The sequence below is a fragment of the Homalodisca vitripennis genome, chromosome X (assembly GCF_021130785.1).
Source record: "Homalodisca vitripennis isolate AUS2020 chromosome X, UT_GWSS_2.1, whole genome shotgun sequence".
In the NCBI taxonomy this organism is placed as follows: Eukaryota; Metazoa; Arthropoda; class Insecta; order Hemiptera; family Cicadellidae; genus Homalodisca; species Homalodisca vitripennis.
The window spans coordinates 77201485-77225953 of record NC_060215.1 but is presented as its reverse complement, the minus strand read 5'-3'; the positions used below and the strand labels follow the sequence as shown (position 1 = coordinate 77225953).

General features: G+C 33.9%; 1 protein-coding gene across 2 annotated transcripts in view; it reads right to left on the bottom strand.

Moving 5' to 3' along the window:
• LOC124369234 overlaps window positions 1-24469 on the bottom strand; it is an 80499-nt gene that overhangs the window by 33440 nt on the left and 22590 nt on the right. The window contains exons 8-9 of one of the 2 annotated variants that reach the window (XM_046827114.1): window positions 14572-14716; window positions 303-479 (exon numbers count right to left, since the gene is read on the bottom strand). In XM_046827114.1, coding sequence (XP_046683070.1) covers window positions 303-479; window positions 14572-14716 — 322 coding nt within the window. Of the gene's footprint in view, window positions 1-302; window positions 480-14571; window positions 14717-14757; window positions 14903-24469 lie in introns of both variants that reach the window. The other variant, XM_046827113.1, reaches the window with a different exon arrangement.

Below are 24469 nucleotides of genomic sequence, written 5' to 3'. Positions count from 1 at the left end.
TGGTACCGAGGGAAAATGTTTCTCAAAATTGGTTAACAAGTTTTTAAAGTTGGTCGGATTAGACTTTGCCACTTTCAAAATTTCTCAAATTCTGCCTTTTGCAATGATCCAATTCTAGTTTTACAACTCATCTTAGGCCTGAATACATTGCTTAGCCAGAAGACAGGAAGAGCCTCATAAATTCTTGCCCTGGTATCACATTTTCTAGGAACTGCTCTGTTTCTTATCTTATTATAGCAAGAGGTTTCCTATAGTAATCTTTTTTTTAAGATTAAGTAACATAAAAAGAGAAGTAAACAAACCTTGAGAACAATAATACCCATGATGAAGATGCAAGCTATGTTGATGAATGTTAGAGCGAGACTAAGTGCTCCTAACAACAGAAGTTCTCTCACTGGCTCTCCACTTCTCAGTGTACTCAATTGGCATTCTGAGTCAGTAAACATAATAGCCACTGCTGCTGTAGCCCACAACAGGCCCTGAACATACAAACCACTGGTGGTCAAAAAGAAGGTATAGGTACATTGCAATAAGAATAGAGTATAGTAAAATAATATTAAGGGGCAGATGAAGTACATTTTTGTCAAGATAAGTAGACACTTTTTATAACAAGTGTCTATTCATAAAATGTATAAATATATCCTAAAATAAAATTTTCATAAATATATTTGTTTTGTTTAAGTTCAGTAACTATGATTTTGAGACAGTTGAGCTGTTTGAACAGCAATTTTTCCTATCGGCTTAGTAACTTAGTTGTTTTGTATTAAATTTAAACTTGCTAATTTATTTTGTTATACAACAAAATTTTGATAGCTATGCTTAATCAGAGCAAAGTAAGAAAAAAAAACAATTTATATCTATTGTTTGTTTCAGGTCACCTCTTCATAATTTTAGGGATGATAAAACACACAACGTACAAAAAGATACAAAAGAATAGTAATAATGACCTAGTAACAATGGAGACACAAATTTGGCGAGTCAATAACATAAGAGTTATAAGATGGTTACACTGACCTTCAGGATTTTGGGACATTAATAATTCATTGTTGATTGAATGATTCAGGCACACTGACCACACCCTGCTATCTTTAGCACATTTCTAGGCAAAAGTACAATTAAGATGCACAATAAGCGAAAGGAATTGTGTGAAATCTTATTTTTTTTAGAGTAATCAGCATAGCACAGCCGGTCTTCCTCCCATTACCACTCCCCCTTTTTCTACCAATCTCCTGGGCTTGTTATAACACTGTTTACTTTCTTCCTATACTTAGTATAATAAAAAGCATAGGGATGGTCCAAAATAACATTACATTTCGTGTTTCAGTTAAAATACCTGTTTCAGAAGCCCCCTTCTCTAATACAAGAGCTCATTTCTTCAAATGTTAGCCGATACATTTATGGATAAATTCATTCCCATGTCTTTGTGTGATGGGACTAGTAGAGCACAAAAAGGGTGAGGACGAGTATGAGGGCAGAGTTAAACGACCTCGTGCTGCGTTATTGCGAGACTGTGGTTCTAAAATAAAAAACATACACATCATGGAAAACTTGGCGGCCACACATTTTAAAGGGGATCAGCTTTCTTGGAATCAAATTCATTTAACCATAGCTTATTTAAATATACCATCACTGATAAATTATATTTTTTGTACTTATTACAACTCATTTTTGAGATTATTGTTGGGGGAGCTCTGGTCGAAGATAGTCACTTTATCATATAGTTCGTTGAATAAATGTTTAACTTTCACATAGTGAGCAGGTTGATTATTGTAATGCTTTTCTTGACTATGTCAATTTTATTGGCGAGAGTGTGAAATTGGTTTATCATGGAAGAATGTAACTAATACTTGTTCAATGAAAAAGTTGGTATAAAACATCCAATGAATCGTTCTGCGACGACATTGACGCCAAAACCAGAATTTCTATTCATGTTTTTGTCATACCTTAATAAGTTCGCCATCTTTTCTCAGAAAGTCACCTTGACTACCACCAACATTACTAGCATCTAAATAGTGTATCAATTCGACTGGTGGAAGCAAGTCGCCGGACAAATCTAAGTAGAGTGTTCTGTTGCCTCCTTTGATGTAACACGTCTAGTGTGTATCATTCGAGTCGGCATCCCAGATTCAAATGTGGATGACTATCACAAGAATATTTTGTGACATTCATATCGGGGAAAACGGTATCTGGGGTGTTTTCGCGTACGTTTAATATCGTTAAATGATATCGATTTTACTGGCGAACTATGCTTTTTTTGAGTTTACTGCCTTGTCACAGTTGTTGCAGCAAATCTAGTTTAGTTTTAAGGAACAAATTCAGAACCTTGGCAATGCGAACGAAGTTGATATTAATTCCACTCTCACTCGCTGCTACAGCTGGTACCTTATCTGAGAAGAAAATGAGAAATTAAAGCAACAAATTTTCCAATTAAACAATTATGAAAAAAATGTGAATTTAGAACTGGATTGCAAAATACAGGAAATGGAAAATAAAAACAATGTCTTAGCAAAGGAAAAGGAGAGGATGGAAACTGAATTGATTAGTAAAATTAATTTTTTACATGGGAAAGCTAAGACCGGTGCAGAACTCCAAAGCAATCTTATTTTTCAACTTGAAGAGGATTAGCATAAATGTGCAGATAAATTGAAACATACCTTGCAAGAAGTAAAACACCTTAAAATTCTTATGAACAGTGCCGACAAGCAGATAAGTGAAATGATTTCAGCGCATGAGAATGTATCCAAAGAACTTAATAACTTGAAAACAGAACATGAAATTCTGAAATCGCTTCTGAACTCTTCCCAGGAAATGTGTATACTACCTTCCCCAACAATACACAACCAAAAATAAATCAACAAAGCATTGGCTGTCAAACCATAGACAATAGTAGCTACAGTCTTGCTCTCTTAGAGAATGAATGGATAACCGACGATACTATTGAAGTATATTTTAAAACCTTGAACAACTGTAAAATGGAAGCTCTCAATACTGCTTTTATAGACCCAGGGGTTAGCCATGCCATCAGGAGTTTCACTGATATCAATTTGGTGCTATCTCCGCTAAAAGACAAAAGCTACATTTTTAATCCAGTTCATAATGCGGTAACAGAAGGGGAGGGTTCAGGCACACACTGGAGTCTGTTGTTTTATCTTAAAACTGACAATACTATTTTCATTCAACCAAACAATACAACTTAAAACCAGCCGTAGAAATGTTCAATAAACTATCAAAGCGTGTCTCTTCTGAACAAGCTACCTTTAAAAGCGTGATTTTTCCCCAGCAGAACAATTTACTTGACTGCGACATATACATGCTACTGTTAACTGGCTGGTGAGAGGAGTCATTGAAAAAAACATCTCAGACTTGATCATAAATAGTTCATCATTGCTACAGATACATGAGAGTGATATAATAATGAAGAGGTCATCTCGTTGCTTATTTATGGTTTAATAACCAATATCTGAAAATTTATTACACTACAGTAAATAAATTTAAATCACGGGTAAGTGAGTCTCTTTCTGTCCATAGTGTGGTTAGTTGTTTGGCCCCTCTTTGGCACAATAACAACACTGATTTACTGAGGATGCAGCATGATAATAAATCTACAACCATGGAATAAACTCATAAAGGAGGTGTGGATGAGGCTCTACCAACGAGAGTTGAGTTCTACACAGACAACCATGGGAGAGGTCTTCCAGAAATAATCGACACCTGTAGTAAGGGCAAGATTAGAATAAATGGGCTAGTACCTGGGGCATCAACTCAGGAAGTTTATAGACAAGCTCCAAGATCTGGCCACCACCCAGTAGTAATAATTGGTACAAGTGATGTTACAAATAAAACAACCATGAATATTTACAGTAATTTAGAAAAAAACTTGAATTTGCTAAGTAAAACTATAATAATAACCACTATACCCCATCGTTACGACCTAGAACTGTGTGATCGTCTTCATGATGAAATATGTTTGGTAAACAGCTATATAAGAGAACTTGCAGTGAGGATGAGCAGAGTAGTTGTCATTGATCTTGAAGAGCTGAAAAGGTTTCACTTTACTCAACATGGCTTGTACCTTAATTATCGAGGTAAAAAAGTTGGCTTATATGTTAATAGATTCTCTTAGTAATGCTCAATTATGTGCTGATAGGGAATTACCAAATAATAAAACTGGTGACAAAGACGATCCTTTTAACTGCCTTTTGTTGGGGAGTGCCAGATAGATGTAATTAAATCTGACATGAAACAATTAATTAAAACAAACTGAAACAACCATCTCTGGGCTTTTGCCCACTGCATTTCTGGAGACCTTGACCATGAAAGAAATATGAGTGCCGGGGTAGCAACAGTTTTTAGAAATCTAATTGGTAAACAAACCATGATCTCTCCAGAGTAAATATCTAACCCATCAAAAAATTCTGAAACTTCTATGGTTTAGTTACAAAACCACATTTTAATAGTAAACCACATATATCAGATTACAACACTGCATTCAGTCATTTCACATTTCAATATTCCATCAGACATCTTTGCTGCCAATATAGTGAACTTTCAGCAGACCACAGGAGCTTCTATTTCAATCATCATACATAAGGAAAATTCAAACCGACAACTGTGGAATGGACTCTCAGTCACTGACTTTGCAGAGAATCTTCGTCACAAAATTGCCTCTCTTTGGTCACAGCAAAGAAAATCCACTTTCTCCTTGGTTTCTAAGGTTGCATCTATGTCGTTACTGGTGGTGTGTTGTGTGGAGGGGGTGAAAAAGTCAGTATGGGGCATAGTGAAGTGATAAGTGATGTTTTAGGTTCATAAAAATCTAGTATTAGTCCTAAGCAACTGGAATCTTTTTTACTAGCAGGACAAGCCAACCTAAGAATAACTTAATACCACTTAACTTATGTATCTTCCTTCAAAATATTAGAGGATTACAGTCATCTCTAGAATCCTTGGATATTACACTTGCTGAACTTAACCCAACCGTTATTATCTTGACAGAACATAAAATGATAAATTCCAACTTAGAAAGGCTCAATATGAATGGTTACAACATAAGTGCTAGTTACAGTCAAAAAAAGAGTAGAGGTGGGGGTGTAATTATTTTAACACAACCTTTTGCGAACTGCAAAGAAATCATAATATCTCATATTCAAGATATTATTGCTGACAAAATTTTTTAGTGTTGCTTAGTAGAATTGCAGAAGGTACAATCACGGAAAAATTTTGTTATAATTGGTTGCTATAGGAATCATATTTAACAAAACGAACCTGAGTTTATTGAAAGATTGAATATTTTGCTTGAAACAGTAAATTCAAAGTACAAACATGTTTTTATGGGAGACATAAACATTGATAACAGAAATAGAAATCACTGATTACATATTATAACCGCCAACGGATTTTGTTCACTGGTTGACTTTCCAACTCTTATCTCAGATTCTTCAGAATCTGCTATAGATAATATTTTCACTAATTTGGATAAAAATATATATAAAATAACAGGTATTAACACTCAACTATCCGATCACAATGGTCAGATGCTTGAAATACTAACTATTACAACTCCAGTAATAGGATTTTTCCGGACATTTGCCATTGTTCAGTGAAACAAGAAATCAGTAACACTACATTTCGAGATCTGCAATCTGATCTCTTCTTCAGGTAAATAATTAACCTAATACATAATTACAAACTAGGTTAAAATAAAGAAATCATACCAAAGCGTTGTGGCATGCCTAAGTCAGGAATCACAACCACCATTTTGTTTGTCAACTTCACTAACTCTAAAAACATGCACTTAATAAAAAACTATACACAACACTAATCATTAAAACTAAACTACAGAATACAGGTCACAATACGTCTACTAACCACCTACTGACACCCGAAAAAATCCTATTTCCTTCACAATCCTTCCATCGTCAAAAATAACCTTCAAACAAAGGAATGCAGTAAATAATTCTTCTAAAAAACTATTGGAGTATAAAATGAAATTTACAGACTCTAATGTGGAACAGTTTATCAAAAATTTGCAAGCTGAATCATGGCTGGATCTTTATTTGTCACCAGTTGAAGTAAAATATGATTCTTTCCGTAACATTTTTATGCACAATTTCAATTCTTGTTTTCCTAAAATTCTCTCAAGGCAGCATAACAATCTAAAATGGATTTCAAATGGGCTCAAATCGGAAAAACAAAGAATCATTAAATTTAGCAGTATAGCTAGAGAGTCTAACTCTAAAACCATCTCAAAGGAAGATTAAGAAAAATGAATACACAGTTAAAGAAAAAACTGATCTCTTCAAAAAATTAATACATTCGGAAGTAGGGACAAACGAGATAAGAATTCAAAATGTGACTCTAAAAGTTGATGGTACAGTGTGCTTAGATCCTTCACAGGTTTTAATGATATTTAATGATTATTTTTCTAATGTAATTAACAATACTGTGGTACCAAACTTGGAAACATCTCGAGATGTAGTGGGAGAGAGTTCAGAGGCTGGAACACTTCCTAGTACACCTAGCTTTAAATTTAGCTATGTTGATGAGAAGGAGGTGGAGTAAATCATAAACAAGTTGAAAAATTCATACAGTTCTGGATACAATGGTATTCCTGTTGTGCTCTTAAAAAAAAGCTAAACTATTCTCACTGAAACCAATCACTCATTTAATAAATGCTTCGTTAATGTCTGGAAATTTTCCACACAAACTTAAAATTACAAAACTGAAACCTTTATACAAAAAAGGAGATAAGCAGTCTACATCATATTATATACCAATTGCATTGTTACCCTCCATCTCAAAAATATATGAAAAGGTAGCTTATAATCAACTTGTATACTTCCTTGAAAAAAACCAATTATTTGAAACTTTTCAACATGGATTTCGAAGTGGGAGGTCTGTATTACAGCAGCCTCGGATTTTGTTGAATCAATTATTGACAGTCTAGATAGAAAATGTAAAGTAGTTGGTTTGTTTATGGATCTGAGTAAGGCATTTGACTCGATATCTCATGAATTATTATTATTAAAATTGAGTAATTTGGGAATACAAAAGAATGCACTGAACTGGATAAGGTCGTACCTTTGTGATAGAAAAAAAGTTTTTTGTGGAAATTCTTCAAATTAAAAACAATTACAAAATTTATTACCAATCCTCATTGTAAGAAGTAAAGTATGGAGTTCCTCAGGGATCTATCTTGGGTCATTTATTGTTCATTTGCTACCTAAAAAATTTCCCTCAATTTAGTGAGGGTAGTAAGTTATGTCTGTATGCTGATGACACTAATTTGAAAATTACAGCCTCAACTATTAATGAACTAGAAACAAAAATAAATTCAGACATAAATTTATTAAATTACTTTTTTAATTCTAATAACCTACTCCTAAATGGAGACAAAACTAATGAAATTCATTTACGAACTCGACAAACTACAAACAAATCTCACCGTATAATTACAATTTGTAATAAAATAATTGAAAATAAGGATAGTATTAAATTTTTGGGTTTAGAAATAGACAAAACTCTTAATTGGAACAATCATGTAGAAAAACTACTTTCCAAAATTTCATCAGGTTTATATGCATTAATTAGACTGAGAAACCTGTACAACATTAAAGGTTATTTATTTTTCGTATATTCACTCAATAATATCTTTTGGAATCTCACTTTACGGTGCTACAGTGCAAATAATCTAAATTCTATTCTAAAAATGCAGAAAAAAGCAATTAGAATAATTTTTAATCTTTATAATAGAACATCCGTTAAGGAACACTTTAAAGAAGTATTATGACGGTTTATGGGATGTATATTTTTGAAACTATTTTGTCAATTAAAAGTAAACTTCAGTAACTGGAATTGGTAGGAGATAATCACAACCATTTCACAAGAAATCGTAATAATGTAGTAATAAGCCCCCACACCTTACAAATTTTTAAAAAGAAACCAAATTATATTGGATCAAAATTTGACAACAATCTTCCCATTGAAATTAAGTCAGAGACTACATTCAATAAATTTAAAAACATTTTTCTCATAAATAAGGCTATATATTCCTCTAATGAATTTGTGTGATGATTCTGGAGGTGGAGTACTCATTAATAGTTTTATGCCAAAAGCTGTTTTACTTGTAACTGTTTTAATTGTGACTGTTTGATTATAATTTTGACTGTTTTAATTGTAACCTTTTAACAACTGTAATAATTGTATTTTAAACTTTTCTATTTCCTGTTGATAAATCTTGTATTTTCTGTTATGTATTCTTTTTTTTCGCTCTCTCTCTCTCTCTCTCTAACTGAGTAAGAACATGAATAAAATCCTGACAATATTCATGTATATATGTGTATATGCCAAGTGAATAAAGCTGTTTTGAATTGAATTGAATTGATACGTCGTTTAGGTATTGTGGTACTAATTTTGCCCTTCGTCGTCACTATTGTGGTGTAGTATTAATAGTGGATCTTCAACAGCAGGGTTATTTGTGTCAACGGTCACTTAAATTTCTTGTCACCCGGTACACTCACATAACAGTAATTAAGCTGAACACCTCTTTCAGAATACCACTTCCTTCATTGTTGTAAGTTAATGCGGTCCACAGACCTGTATTGTTATTGAGTGTCCTGTCGACGGCTCTGTATTGTATTCCGGTGATTAGGGTGTGGTCGTTGCGGCCACCATAAGGATCATCGTTTCCTTTTACGATTTCTGGTGATTGTGTGAGTTTACAAGTGATGTTGTGCTGGTGCTCTAATTTTGATGTGTATTATAAAAAACCGTGATTTTGCTGTGTGAATCTTATTGGCAAGTAAACTATACACTAAAATATAACTCTGGAACAATTAGTTTCAACTTTTTCTTAGACAATAAATTGATAATTACATCAAACAATTCCTAGCCTAGGATAACCTCTAAATTAAAAAACTGTCTGTTTTAAGTGTCGAAAGAACTTAATAAGTTTTAAAATCTTACATTATATTAATAGAGTGACATGTTTTATTTGATGCATTCATTATATTTTATATTATATTTTAAATTCTGGACAATAATATTTTAGCATAATAGCTGCAGGTAGTTCTCCTGTTTTAACAGGCATCTTGCTTGAGTTTGTGCTCATCATAGTACTAGAGACACTGCTTGTTATAGAGTCATGATAGCTCAGTTGGTAAATGAAAGATTGCTATACACAAGGATCTAGGTTCAAATCTCATAGTGGGCATAATCTTTTTGCCTCATAAAATATTGAAGTTGATTCTACAGTGGAAGAGGATATACATTTTGTGGATTTTTTCCTTTTGTTTTAATTAATTATCTGTAAATATATGTATTATTGACTCTACTTTAGTAAAAATGGCTAAAACAAAGAGTAATAAAAAGACTGTTGACAAAAATCCTTGTGGGGATTGCAAAAAAAATGTAACAAAAAACAGTCGTGCTGTTTTATGTAAAGGAGTATGTCAACAATGGTTTCACTTTAAGTGTACAGATTTGACTGTTACCCAGTTTAATACATTGTATAATACAAAAGAAAACTGGTACTGTAATAAATGTGATGTAACAGGAGATAATGGTGTATTTCAAGACACTATGAGTGTAGTTAGCTCTATCAATGAAGGAAATTATGAGGAAACAGTTTTAAATAATGAAATCAATACATTGTTGACTGAAGAAATAGAAAATAAAAAATCAATAATAAAAATTCTCAACGAAGATTTAGTAAAAGCTCGAAAACAAATTAATAATTTAGAAAAACTAGTACTTGACAGGGAGGAAGAAATAATTAATTTAAAATATAATAATAATAATAATACTGATCTCAAGGAGGTATCGTGTGGAAGTACAAAATCAAGAAGAAGTTTGCCTTGTCAGTTTAAACTTCAAACAAGTAATTTCTTTCAACTCCTCCAGGACAATGAAACTGATTTAGAAATACAAGGAAATAATGTACAAATGAAAGTACAGGCAGACACTTATATAAATAAGAAGATAAAAAAAAGCAATCAGACTAAACAAACAACTTTGAACCCTTGTTATAAAAATCAGAAGAAAAAAATATTGTTATGTTCTGATAGCCATGGAAAAAATCTAGTGTGGCATATTAATAAATGTCAACAGGAATATGAAAGTGTAGGTTTTGTTAGGCCTGGAGGTAAAACTAAACAGATAGTAAATAAAGAAAATATAACAAGTGAACTTAAGAGTAGAGAAGACATTCTAGTTGTGCTGTGTGGTTCAAATGACGTGGCTGCAAATGAAGCCCAAAACGTGTTACATGGTATCAAAGAGACTCTTAGTTATGTACGCAATAACAAAGTTCTGCTTGTTAATTTACCTAATAGATACGACCTTGCTAGCTGGTCATGTGTTAATAAAGAGGTTCAAAGTACAAATGTGGCGCTAGCAGACCTGAGTAAGGAATACTCAAATGTGTCACTGATTGAAGCAAGTCAGGCTGAAAGACACCTACATACCCGCCATGGCATGCACCTTAATCAACGGGGTAAGAGATGGCTTGCTGAGAAGATATGCAGAGAGGTGAGTAAATGGAGCTCAAGCAGATCACCTTGTTTGTGTGAATCGCCTGATGATATTGTGCCAGCCCCGGTCAGTTCACCAGCCCCGGTCAGCTCACCAGCCCCAGAAGGTAGGCCTACATTACTGAGGAGCGAGAATGGAGGCAGCACCCAAATGCTGTTGGAAAACTCTCTCCAGGATTGTGAGCGTCAGATTTTATTGGCATCCGGTACAGACCCACGAGCTGACATATTGATCCATCAGTGCCTTCCTTCCCAGCTTTCGATGGATGAATTTCCCCCACTACCATCCACCTCACCTAGTTCTGTAAATAACTTAACTTTTAACGAAGCCAGTAATGTAGATATTGTAGATATTGTAAATAGTAATAATTGTTTTTTAGCCAAAGTTTAAATTATGTTAATCATTGTTCAACTCTAAGCAGTCAGGCATCAACACGTTCTAATATCTGTGTGTCTACACTAAATATTAGATCTTTGCGCAAAAAACTTGGTTTGTTAGATATTATCTTAAGGAATAAGCCTTCTGATGTGCTTTGTTTGAATGAGCATTGGCTGACAAAACAAGAAATTTCTCTGTATGTCCCAGAAAACTTTGTATATGCAACCAGTTACTGTAGAACACCACCTCTTACTCATGGTGGGTCATCAATTTATGTTAAAAATGACTTGAAGTATGATATAATAGATTTATCCCAGTATTGCATTGATTTTATCTGTGAAGTCTCAGCAATTAAACTGGTACACCATGATCTTATCATTGTGTCAGTTTATAGAACTCCAAATTCAGATTTGGGGGTTTTTTTAAATAAGTTAGATGTTTTAATGTCATATATAGTATCTAAATCTTGCAAATATTTTGCTATAACAGGTGATTTTAATGTAAATATTTTAGAAACTCATAGGTTAGATGTTCAATGTTTTTTAGATGTTTTTAGATCCTTTAATTTATTTCCAACTAATTTTAAAGCAACTAGAGATTTGGCCTGTTTGGACAATGTATTCACAAATTTGGATGGTAGTAGTTTTGACTCCTCCTTACTTGAACAAGACCTAATATCAGACCATGCTGGCTTATGGGTAAAATTTTTCATTTTGCCAAAAACATTAAAAAATAGTCAATGTTTTAAGAAAACAACGGAAAATTGTACCAAACGATTAATATCCCCTGAAAAACTACATAATCTAAAAGAATGTCTAAGTAATCTTGACTGGGGCAGTGTGTGTAATAATTGTAATGTAAATGTTATTGTTAAGTCATTTGTAAATATTTTAAATGTTTATTTTAATATGTATTGTCCAAAAATATCTGTAAAATGTAAACCTAAGAGAATTAACAAGGGGAACTGGTTTACTCCTGAATTAAGTATGATGAGAAATCAACTTTTAACTTTGTATGACAAATGGAAGGATACTTCAAGTTTAGTAGATAAGGCACGTTTTAAGAATTTTCAAAAAAATTACAGACAAGATATTACAAAGGCCAAAATTGCAGCCAATAGCAAGATGATTTCAAACTCAAAAAATCGTTGTAAAGCTGCATGGAAAGTTGCAAAAACTGAATGTAATCTGAATCCGATATCACAGCCACCAATACCTATTAGCCCTGATATTTTAAATGATTTTTTTGTGAATGTGGCAGTAAATACAAATAATAACCTCTGCTCTGATTTTTTAGCAAACTCCCCTCAGCCACAACCAACTAGCAGTTTTCAATGGAAACTGATTGATGAAACTTTTGTTAAATCTGTTGTAAATAAAATGAGTAATTCCCGTTGTGAGGATGTGTATGGCCTTTCAAATTATGTTTTAAAAAATATTATTGATGTAATTGTAGTACCACTTACCTATGTAATTAATTTAATTTTATCTCAAGGAGTTTACCCAAATTGTCTTAAAGTATCTAAAATTACACCTATTCATAAGAAAGGAGATGTAAAAAATCCAGACAATTATCGTCCCATTACAATTGTACCCATTATAAGTAAAATTATTGAGTCATGTCTTGTAGCTCAACTCTATGAATATTTTGTAAATAATAATTTGCTATACACCTATCAATTTGGGTTTAGACCTAACCATTCAACTAGTGATGCAGTAGAAGCAATAGTAAACTTTGTTCTCAATGGTTTTGAAAATAAACTGGTAGTAGGAGCAAGTATGATTGATTTAAGTAAGGCGTTTGATACGGTTTCACATGGCTTATTGTCAAAAAAGCTAAAATATTATGGAATTTTGGACAAAGAGCTGCAATTGTTGAGTAGTTACCTTACAGATAGAAAACAAATAGTTTGTATACAAGACAGATTCTCAATTTTTAAATGTTTCAGCTGGGGTACCACAAGGTTCAGTACTGGGACCCTTTCTTTTTTTAATTTTTGTTAATGATTTTAGTTATAATGTTTCATCTTTTTCTGTTCTATATGCAGATGATACAACCATTACTAACTCTGGTTTGGATATTTTAGATGTGAAAATTCAACTTAAACATTCATTAAAACAAGCAAAACAATGGTTTCTTGCTAATGATCTGTTAATAAATGATACTAAGACTGAACAAATAATATTTACTTTAAAGAACCATTTATCGGATGTAGACTATGACTTGTTCAAACCTGTAAAATTGCTTGGTATTCATTTAGACAGCAAACTCTGTTGGGACGAACATGTTAATCATCTCTGTAAAAAACTGTCCAGAGTTACTTATCTTTTAAGAAAGTTGAAGGATTGCGTGAATCTGGATGTTCTTGTCATGATATACTTTGGCCTTTTTCATGCACATCTGAGCTATGGTATACGTCTTTGGGGTGGTTCTAGTTCAGCAAAAAGAGCCTTTATTTGGCAGAAGAAGGCTCTTAGAATAATAAACGGACTAGCCATGTCGGCTTCATGTAGAAACACTTTTCAACAACTTAATATTATGACTCTTGCATGTATCTACATTAGCTGTAACCTGATTTATGTTAAGAAAAACATTAGTAATTTTAATCAAGCAAATTCAATACATGATTACAATACTAGACAAAAGAAAGATCTTGTTAAACCTAATGTTAGGCTTAATAAGTGTTTAGATAGTTTTAAGTATCAACAAATCTTGTTATACAATAAACTGCCGATGTCCATCAGGTCACTTCCTTGTAATAAATTTAGTTGTACTATTGCTAAGTGGCTTAAGAAGAAAGCATTTTATACTGCAGAAGAGTATATGAACTGTGATATGTTGGACTTGACACCTTAATTTTGTATATAACTTCTTGACGATGCCTATTGTAACTTGTTTACTTAATGGAAAATAAAGTTCTTGATTCTTGATTCTACCAGCGTGAATTAAAAAAAAGATAAAATACCCGGAAACAATAAAATAGTTCTGGTATGGAGATATTCGTGAAGAACGACTGCACTAATGATGGGATTTCCAGGAGCGATAGTGATTCATCTGCGCTGCCTGATTGGCGGCTCACCGGGTTGCAGTAAATTTTCTGTTGAGAGCAACGGGTACCACTATGCTAACTGCACGTAGTTAGTGGACAAGGTGGAGTTCAGAGAAATGTTGGGTGGGTGAAGAAAGGACAAAATCACCACTGTTCTACTATTGTATTGACAACATAGTTGCTTTTGTCATATTGACAGACAGTTGATTAGTTCCAACGCCACATAGGTAACACTGCTACAACAAACTTGAGATAACAGCTATTCGATAGAATGGGGAAATAACAACAGCTTACTCACGAGTGAAAAACACACAGCTGACCCACACATCAAAAACACGAACGAGAAAAATGCCCCCTCCCCACCCACACGTCTCGTCATGATACACCTCTTTCATCCTCTCTATCTCATACTCGTTCACTCCTCATCGTTTTTGTGCCTTCTTAACCCCACTACTCTCATACATGCATTCACACACACACACAGAATGTTTTTATCCATGAACGTACATGTGTGTGTGTAGTGTGCTGCACAAAACACATTATCTAAAAAAAGAGTCAAACTGTTAAAACTTAGATTTTTTTTTTATAGAGACCTGGTTTAATTTGGCACTCACAGCGTTAACAGCTGATGGCATGAGGGAAGCTGATATTGCAACCCCTGTAAGAGAACCAGAGTAGTCTCCGAGAACAGCAATGGCAACAGCAGCCCCTGATGTGAGTGCTGTCAGAGCTCCCACCCACAGTGATCTCAGGTTACCACTATTCAAACAGTTCCATATTAATCTTAACTTGAAACTCACAGCGTTTACAGCTGGTGGCAAAAGAGAGGCTGATATTGCAACCCCTGTAAGAGAACCAGAGTAGTCTCCGAGAACAGCAATGGCGACAGCAGCCCCTGAAGTGAGTGCTATCAGAGCTCCCACCCACAGTGATCTCAGGTTACCCCTAATAAAAAAATTCCAGTCTCAAACTCATCATAAACTTAGCACTAACTCTAAATGTTGTGAACTTGTAAATTATAAAATAAGTATATTAAGTAACACACAAGGGTAGTAACAAGAATAATATATTCAATTTAAATAACTATAATGTATGATGATAGCTTTCAAACCTTCAAACATTCCTCACTTTTACACCATCGAACTGTACAGTTTTGTGTGTATGTCAATTACATAATTCAAATGTTAAAATATGCATAAATATCAATAATCAACCAAAATTATTAACAAAGCTAGTAAATTTTAAATGTTCATCTTTAAATAATGTTGAGAGATTTATGCAAGCTTAAAAATGCCTTTCTGACCACATCAAGGTTTAATTTTGTCCTGAATCGTATTACAGTTGAAGCTGTTTTAATTTCAAGAGGAAAGAGTTTAACATTATTAGAAAACATATTTTTATCTATACAAATTCTATTTTCCCTAAAAACCTGTCACAAGTTGTAAATCAATTACATTTAACACCCAGATTGAGAATCTTAACATTATTGGTATTACAAGCTGGCTGAACAATCAAAGCATCCATTTATAAAATATTCACAATTTATTATTGTTTAAATTATTAAACATAATATCTTAGGTATTTTGGTCCTCATTAGATTTTGCAAACATAACTGAAGGCATGAATTTTCATTCATGATTACTTTTATGTTTTTAGTGATCACTCCGTTCAGATATTCTAAAATTGAACCACATACAGAAATTGCAGAAGAGCCCTGATCATCTGCAATATATTTGTTATAATACCTTCAGTTGAACTGCTGAAGTCATGTCTTAATGTTATTGCATAAGTCAGACATAGCAACCTGTGTCCAAACTGTCTAAATCACTTTAAACTTTAACTTTCAAATTGTTCACTGCTTGTCTCGTCAATGCCATAAGTTAATTAAATATTAAATTAAATTAAACTAAATATACTTTGTCTGTTTTTGTATTATGTTTATTTTTTATAATCTAACTTGCGTTCACTTTTACGTTGGTGAGATGTGGATAAAATCGTTTTATCATACAGCCTTCAAACAAGAAGACACATACTATAAACTGCTATATGTCAAAGAATAATAGATTGGAAGTTGCAGTAAATCCAAGGGTTTCAAAACGATGAAAATATGATATGACTCACTAAAAATATTGATATATGAATTCAAATTATATCTAGCAGTACAAAAACAAACTATGTACAGACATTGTTTAAAATTACTCAGAAAAAAGTTTGTGAATTACCGTGATACGAACCTGCAATTTTCAAAATAGCAAGTTGTTACTCAACTGCCTGGGCCACTGTGATTGAATATTCGTATGATGTTAACTTGTATAAGAGTCAATAAATTTGAAAAAAACCAAATGTGAGTTATATTAGCCTTTGAAATTCATTTTTAATGTCAGTTGTGACCTCAATGATAACTACATAGATCTTAGTTATAAATATTAGGGTTTCTTGACTAATTGAATTAAGTTAAGTTCGATCATCTTTCCAAAATAGTATCACAGAGCACAATAATTTTTTATGTAACTCATCATATGATTGAATGCTTCTTAACCACATGACCTATCATCTGCTGTCAGTTCTCATCAGTTTCCAGCAGAAGTTGCATCGATCAACAGTTATTTAATGAATCAGCTATGTATTGTATTGTTCCTTTGTTAAATCCTAAAGTGTTGCCACTTTGTTGGGAGAAATTTACTACCTATAAGTGGTATCATACCAGTAAGGCACCAATTTTAGAGCTTGCTCATAGGATTTCAACTGGTTTACTTATAGTAGCAAGTTCTTTTTGAAAATGGAATGATTGGAAATGGGCAAGACCTCATAAAACTCTAATAAAATTTGTCTTTTACCATTTTGGGAGACGCAATGTTGTACAGAACCACGAGCTACTGACTTGAGGTAGCCATGAGAGTTCCAATTATCCAACTGTCACTTCCTTTCTAAATTACCTCTATCAATCTGGAGCTCAGTACTTTATAGAAGCAGTAGGTACCTTCACAAATAATGGTGCTGTGGTCTTAATAGGAAGAACAAACAGTTTGAATTATGAAAATAAATACAATAATATTCCCAAAATTTTACAGGAATTAATACTGAAACCGACCTGTACCAATATAGTCTTGACATCAATTCCCTACAAATATGATCAACCAGAATGGAATAAAACTATACTCAATGTTAATACAAACATTTATGATCTGGTCCTAGACAAACAGCGATTTGGCTTTTATTCCAATCAACAACATATTAACACAGTCTAATTTAACAAATCACGGTCTTCACATGAATAAAAGTGGTAAAGATGTATTGTGTACAATATCCGATAAACAATGAAGATTTTCACACAAAAATTTTGAAAGAAGAGCTCTGCAAATTTAAAGCAGAAAATAAAGAGCTTCAATGTATCATTGAACTTCTTCAACAAGACCTAAAAAACACAGAAATAGAAATAAATAAGCAGAGAGATCTCAATAAAAAATGCTTCAATTGTTTTCCGCCCTTAAGGCTAACCAATTGTGAAGCATCACCAACCAGGACAACATCACATTTGACTTTAACTCCTAATATTATTAGTTCAGACTTTTTCTCAGAAAACCGCTATAGTCATCTTGCAACCATTGACCCCCAAGATAAGGATGAACCTTTTATTAAACAGAAAATTTTTTCCCAAAAGCAAAACAAAAACAAAGTAATCACTCACCTGAGACTTTGCCCAAACATAACAGTAAATCCAACAGACTGAATGTAATCATTCTATCGGACAGCCATGGCCGTGACTTAGGACATCTTATTGAACAAAGAACAACTTACAATGTTTGTTCGTTTGTGAGGCCAGGGGCTGGCTTTAAGAAAGTAACGGAAGATGTGCAAGAGTTAGGAGAATACCTGGGAGGTGACGACTACATTCTGGTTCTGGCAGGGACCAATAGTGTGGAAAATACAGAAATAAACAGCCTCGTTAAAGATATGATTAGTCTCATGAATAAAACCCAGCACACTAATTTAAACCCAGCACCCTCATAGGCACTATTCCTATGAGGCATGATGTTTCTCATCTGGACGTAAAGATATCTACAATTAACTCAGAATTAGAAAGGAATGTAATGAAAAATTCAGGATTAAACCTACTTCCTCTTTATCTGTTGCCTAGACATCTGTTCACGACCCATGGGCAACAGATAAATCCCATGTTGTCAGATGTTGTTTCCTGGAATCTAAATAGACGAGGGAAAGCAGAAGTTGCCAGGAACATTGCAAGTATGTTATTTAAAAGAAGTAGCTCAGCTCCCACAGATGAACAAAACACTCTTCCTATAAAGATCATACAGGCAAATATGAAAGAACTGATACACCAATTCAAGAGTGACAAAGAAGTGGGTTTTGCACATTCAATATCTGCTGATCTCGAAAGTGAAAGAAGCCTGAGTGCGGGTGTTGCAGTGGTTTTCGGGGATGTCTTTGGGAAACCATTATCCTCCAGAAGCCATCTGGCTTATCAGAAGAACAATGATGGATGTGGTGTGTTTAGCTTAATCACTAAACTAAAATATCACCAAAAGCCAACTACAAATGATTACAATGCTGCTTTCTTACAACTAACGGAAGAGTTTGAAAAAAGAAAATTGAAAAAACTAATTTGCTCCCCAATGGGATGTGTATGGGATGAAATATGGCCTGATCACTTCATCAGAGAACTAGCAAAATTTCAAAGAACTACTGGTGCAGCTGTTACCATAGTTTGCTACTACCAAGGATCTAGTCGACCCTTACACAATGGGGTTTCATTCAATGACTTTGTACAGCACCTTCAACAAGGCATTGATAATTATTGCCTACGAGAGTCCTCTCCTGTCATCCAGCTGAATCCCGGTGCAGCATCTGATGTAGGGCCTACCTCTGATATCGACACCATACACCCAGAGACTCCACTTTCTACGTCTTTCCCTACGGAGACCACAATCCGGTGAGGTTGAGTGGTAGAGAGGGCTAAATAGCCCTAACTCCGCCTCTTAAATAAAGGCATATTTCATTTCATTTCATTTCAATCTGGGATGTCAGTCCTCAGCAACAGCAATCAGATTTTTTGGACAATTCATGCCAACTCTTGCCTCAAACTTAAAAACTCACCTCCATGTGAATAACTCCTCCTCTCTCTCTAAAATAAAAACTAAACTTCAAAATAAATCTAAAATATCAATCTTCCACCAAAATATTCAACATTTCAGCTCCCGTAAACTTACTTTGGAAATAATACTTGAAGAAATTAATCCAGATGTTGTTAATGTCTCGGAACATGAATTGCAAGATTTTGAAGTAATAAATGCAACAGTAAACAACTACGCAATAAAGTCATTTTTCTGTCGCAAAACTTTTTGAGGAGGAGGAGTTATGATACTTACTAACAGCAAAAGTAGTACACAATTAAAAAATGTTAATATTCCAAAAATTACAGAATTAATAAGTGAAAAAGAATTTGAGTGTTGTGCAGTAGACGGTAAACTAGGCAATTTGTCAATAATTATAGTTGGATTGTACAGAACTCCTGGCATAATGTATGATAATGTGTTCTGGAATAAGCTTGACATTGCTCTAGGTATGTTACTTACTAAATATGAAAATATAATTCTGGCAGGGGACATAAATATAGATGTTTTAAAGGAGAATTCAGCTCATAATGGATTTAATTCAGCACAACATACAATATCTTGTTAATTTTCCTACAAGGGTTACCATTGGTTCTGAAAGTGGTATAGATAATATTATTACTAATATTGATAAGTCACAACTTTCGGTTTCTGGTCTGGTCACAGAGCTATCTGATCATGATGCTCAGCTGTTAGAAATAGCTTATCCTAATAAAAAAGAAAACCAGCCAATTTCGCAACTAAAACGAAAATTTACAAAGGAAAATAATGATTTATTTGTTAAAAAATTAGCCTCAGAAACATGGCTAGATCTGTACAATAGAAAATAGACAATAGACAATAGACAATATTCTTTATTCATAAACGTTGAGTTTAGAATTTTTGTCAATACAATAAAGGACATACAGGACATAAAATTTAAAATATCAGTTCATGATGCAATTGATTTCCAGTTAAAAATTTCTCAGTTCTTCTACATATAAATACTTATTTTTCGTTTTGGAAAGGAGGGCGGCACCAGGATGAGAAAGTCATTTGGAACCGGTCAAGCTATCAAACAGTTCTAGTACGGAGGTGGCAATAACATGGCCTGCGAGCCGCTTGCGGCGTCCGTGTCCGTCTTGTGTGGCTTTGTCGATTTGGCAAGTTTGAAAATGCCGCGCCGCGCTGCCTGCTCACGTTACGTAAAGCATCGCAGAAACGTCTTATCATATTTATATTGTTTAAATAAATAGACAATATTCTTTATTCATAAACGTTGAGTTTAGAATTTTTGTCAATACAATAAAGGGCATACAGAACAGAAAATTCAAAACATCAGTTCATGGTGCAATTTATTTCCAGTTTATAAACTCTTGAATAGTGTAGAAGGGTCGTTGGAGAAACCAACTTTTGAGTGAGTTCTTCAGGTGTTTGACTGGTGTTTTCTTCAGTGAGTCTGGTAGAATGTTGAAATAGATTGCTCCTTTGTATGATGGTTTCCTCTCATATAAACTTAGGTGGTGTGTTACAAGAGCAAAGTGGTGTCTATTTCTTGTGTTGTAGCAGTGATGGTCTCCAGTTCTAGTCTGTCCAGTTGTTACAGAGTGCAAAATAGTATCAATTATATAAAGAGCTACTACTGTTAAAATCCTCAGTTCTCTGAAGGCTTCCCTGCAACTGTCTCGTGGTCTCAGTCCAGTAAGAACTCTGATGGTTCTCTTTTGTATTACTAATACTCTTTGTAAATTTGTTGCTGTTGTACTTCCCCATACAATTAATCCATATCTCAGATGGGACTCAAAGAGAGAATGGTAGGCTGATTTACCCATATCTATATTGCTAATTTGTTTAATTCGTCGTACTACATAAAGGCAGGAGCTAAGTTTTTTGCAGAGTTTATCCACATGAGGCTCCCAGGATAATTTGTTGTCTAGACCTAGGTATTTTGTTGATGTTGTTACCTCTAGCTCTGGGAGACCCCTGTGATGGTTTCGGGAGGCAGTGAAAATTAGCTGTTGTGTTTTCTTCTCATTTAGTACCAGATCATTGATATGGCAGTATTGCTTTGCCATATCAAAAGCTATATACGAATTGATGTCAAGTTGTTCTTTGTCTTTCTCAGTAATAATAAGGGCAGTGTCATCAGCATACATCACAACCTTGCAGTATTTCTCCAGATATTGTGGGAAGTCATTAGTCAAAAGAGTGTAAAGCACTGGACCAAGCACAGATCCCTGAGGTACGCCTCTTGTTACTGGTAACAGTTCCGACTTTATTTTGTGAATTATTCCGTTGCTTGATGATGTAAGCTCTACGAGTTGTTTCCTGTTGCTCAAGTAGCTTTTGAACCAGTCTGCCTCTTTGTCTTCAATTCCTAATGATCTGAGTTTTTTAATTACTAAGCCATGCTCTAGGCAGTCAAAGGCCTTACTGAAAAGTCTAGGAAGATACTTGTGGCTATACAACCTTCTTCTAGTTTGTCGATGATGATTCAACTAGCTGAGTTATTGCTGTGGTTGTTGATTTATTCTTCTTGAAGCCATGCTGTCTTGGAGTATGAAGTTCATTTTGATTCAGGTGGCCTAGAAGTCTTTTCAAGATGACACGTTCTAGAATCTTTGAGAAGGTTGATATTAGTGAAATGGGGCGGTAGTTGCATGGTTCATTCGTTTGACCGTCCTTATATTTAGGATATATTTTTGAAGTTTTTAAACAGTTTGGAAATATTCCTTGGGAAAGAGATTTGTTAATTAAATTTGTTAGTGAGATGAGAATTTCATTTTTGCAATATTTAACCAATTTTGATGAAAAATCATCTTCTCCTGCTGAGGACTTTTGTTTTAGTCCATTGATAATTTTGCCAATTTCATCACAGTTTGTTTTATAGAAGTACAAATTGGATTTTGAGGTGTCTTGGGTTATTGTTTTCGTGTGCTTGTTATTCTGCGTACTGTTCATGAGTGTTCTTTCAGCTGTGGTTGCAAAAAATTCATTGAGATGATTTGCTATTTCTGTTGGTGAAGAGATGGTTTCCCTGTTGACGATGAGAGTGTCTAGCTGCACGTTTGAGGTACGAGACTTTCTTTCTTGGTTAATTATATTCCATAAAACTTTGGTCTTGTTGTCTGCTTCCTCAAATCTGTTTGCGATCTCTTCTTTCCTAAGTGTTTTTAATTTCAGATCATAGGCTTTCTTCTTTTGTGCTGCTTCCAACTTATCCTCTGGTTTCCCTGTGAGAATTGCTCGGTTTATGGCTTCTAGGTAATTGTCCTTGAGCTCATTGCTTTCTGCACCCATATTTTTTTGAGGTTGTTCTTTTTTAGTTTCATAGTAGAGAGAGTACAGGAGATGTCTAATGCTTGTTGAAGTGTTTTGTGGAACATTTCAAATGCGTCATCGACATTGCTTGTTTGTAATACCTTACTCCAGTCCTTTACTTCCAGTAAAAGTCTTAAGTCCTCCATTGTATGTTTGTTTATTTTTCTTGTCAGTGTCTGTGCTGGGATGAGTCTTTTGTCTGTATTGATGTTACATAACTGGGCACAGTGGTCGGATATTCCTGTGTCGAGGACTTGGGTAGATATGTCAGCTTCACTCATGTTTGTACATATAAAGTCGATGGAGGTTTGGCTACTATGAGTTATTCTTGTGGGGGGCAATTTAAGTCTTCTCAAGTCATATCCTAGGAGTGCTTCTTCCAGTTTCAGTGTGTTTTCATTCACTGTCATGGCATCTACATTTATATCACCCATTACAATCATAGGGTTATTTGTTGTAAGAGCGTTGTCTAGTTGAGCCATGAGTACTTCAATGGCTTGGTCAAGATTACTGCTAGGTGATCTGTATACCCCTAGAATATACAGTACAATGCTCCAGTACAACATAAATATGACACTTTTTACGGCATATTTATATATTATTTCAATTTATGCTTTCCATTAGTAAAATCCAGGGTTGATAACATTAATAAGGACAATTGGATAAACTATGAACTTAAAAAAGAAAAGGAAGAATTAATTGCATTAAGTCAGACTGTTAGGTTAACTAAAAATAGGGCTACAAAAGAATTACTTAATGAAAGAAAAAAAGATATTTAAATGCCACTGATGCAAAAAAGGAATTTATAAATAATAAAATCATGAATTCTGATAATGTCTGCAAATCTACTTGGAAAATAATAAATAAAGAAATAAAACCTAAAATAGAAAGAAACAATGACATTAGATTGATTGCAGATGGCCAAATGAGCTCTGATCCTTACATAGTTTTTGAAATATTTAATAGTCACTTCATAAATGTTGTAGATGACAGTATAGTTCAAAATTTCCCTATCTGTGTTAACCATAATAGTAATAATTTAAATACTCAAAATCCACCCAACAAACAGCTTCGTATAAAGCCTTTAAGCGAAATCGAACTTGATAAAGTCATATCATCTTTTAAAAATAAATTCTCTGCGGGGTATGACGATGTCCCTATGCCTATTATAAAAAATGCAAAATATCTATTGATTAAACCATTGATGCATTTTATTAACTCTTCTTTTGTGAGTGGAATATTTCCAAAAAAGTTTTTAAGAAAGGTAGTACAACTGATCCTACTAATTATCGTCCATTGTCAATACTGCCAACCTTCTCCAAAATATTTGAGCGTGTAATGCATATTAGGTTAGTGGAATTCTTAGAAACTAATGGGTTATTTGAGGAGGAGCAGCATGGGTTTAGGTCGGGTAGATCTGTCATCACTGCTGGAATTGAGTTCGTGGAGTCAGTTCTGGATTCTGTGGACTCGGGTAATCGTGCTTTTGGTATATTTATGGACCTCAGCAAAGCATTTGACAGAGTCTGCCATAACACTCTTATTAGAACATTAGAACATTTAGGGATTGTGGGTGTGACGTTGAACTGGTTTATTTCCTATCTTAAAGAGAGAAAACAATACGTTGAACTTCCTCATATTCAGAATGGGCAACTAACCTCTGTTAAATCAAAAATGAAAATAATTAAATATGGAGTCCCTCAAGGCTCTATACTTGGCCCCCTATTATTTTTGTACTATATTAAAGGTTTGCCGAATACTGTATTAAATTTAAATAGTAAAATGTGTTTGTATGCAGATGACTGTAACCTAGTTATATTTCATAAATCTCTAAATGAAATAGAAAATATAGCAAACCAAAATATGACATCAATATATAATTATTTTTGTTAAAAAAATTTGTCACTTAATGCAGATAAAACTAAATATATTTCATTTTGTACACACAAAAATAAACTCAGTCCACAGCCAAAAAATGAGTTCAAAACACACAAATAGAAAGAGTAGATCAAATTAAATTTTTAGGTTTGACATTGGATGAATGCTTAACTTGGGATGGTCACATACAGGTAATTCAAAG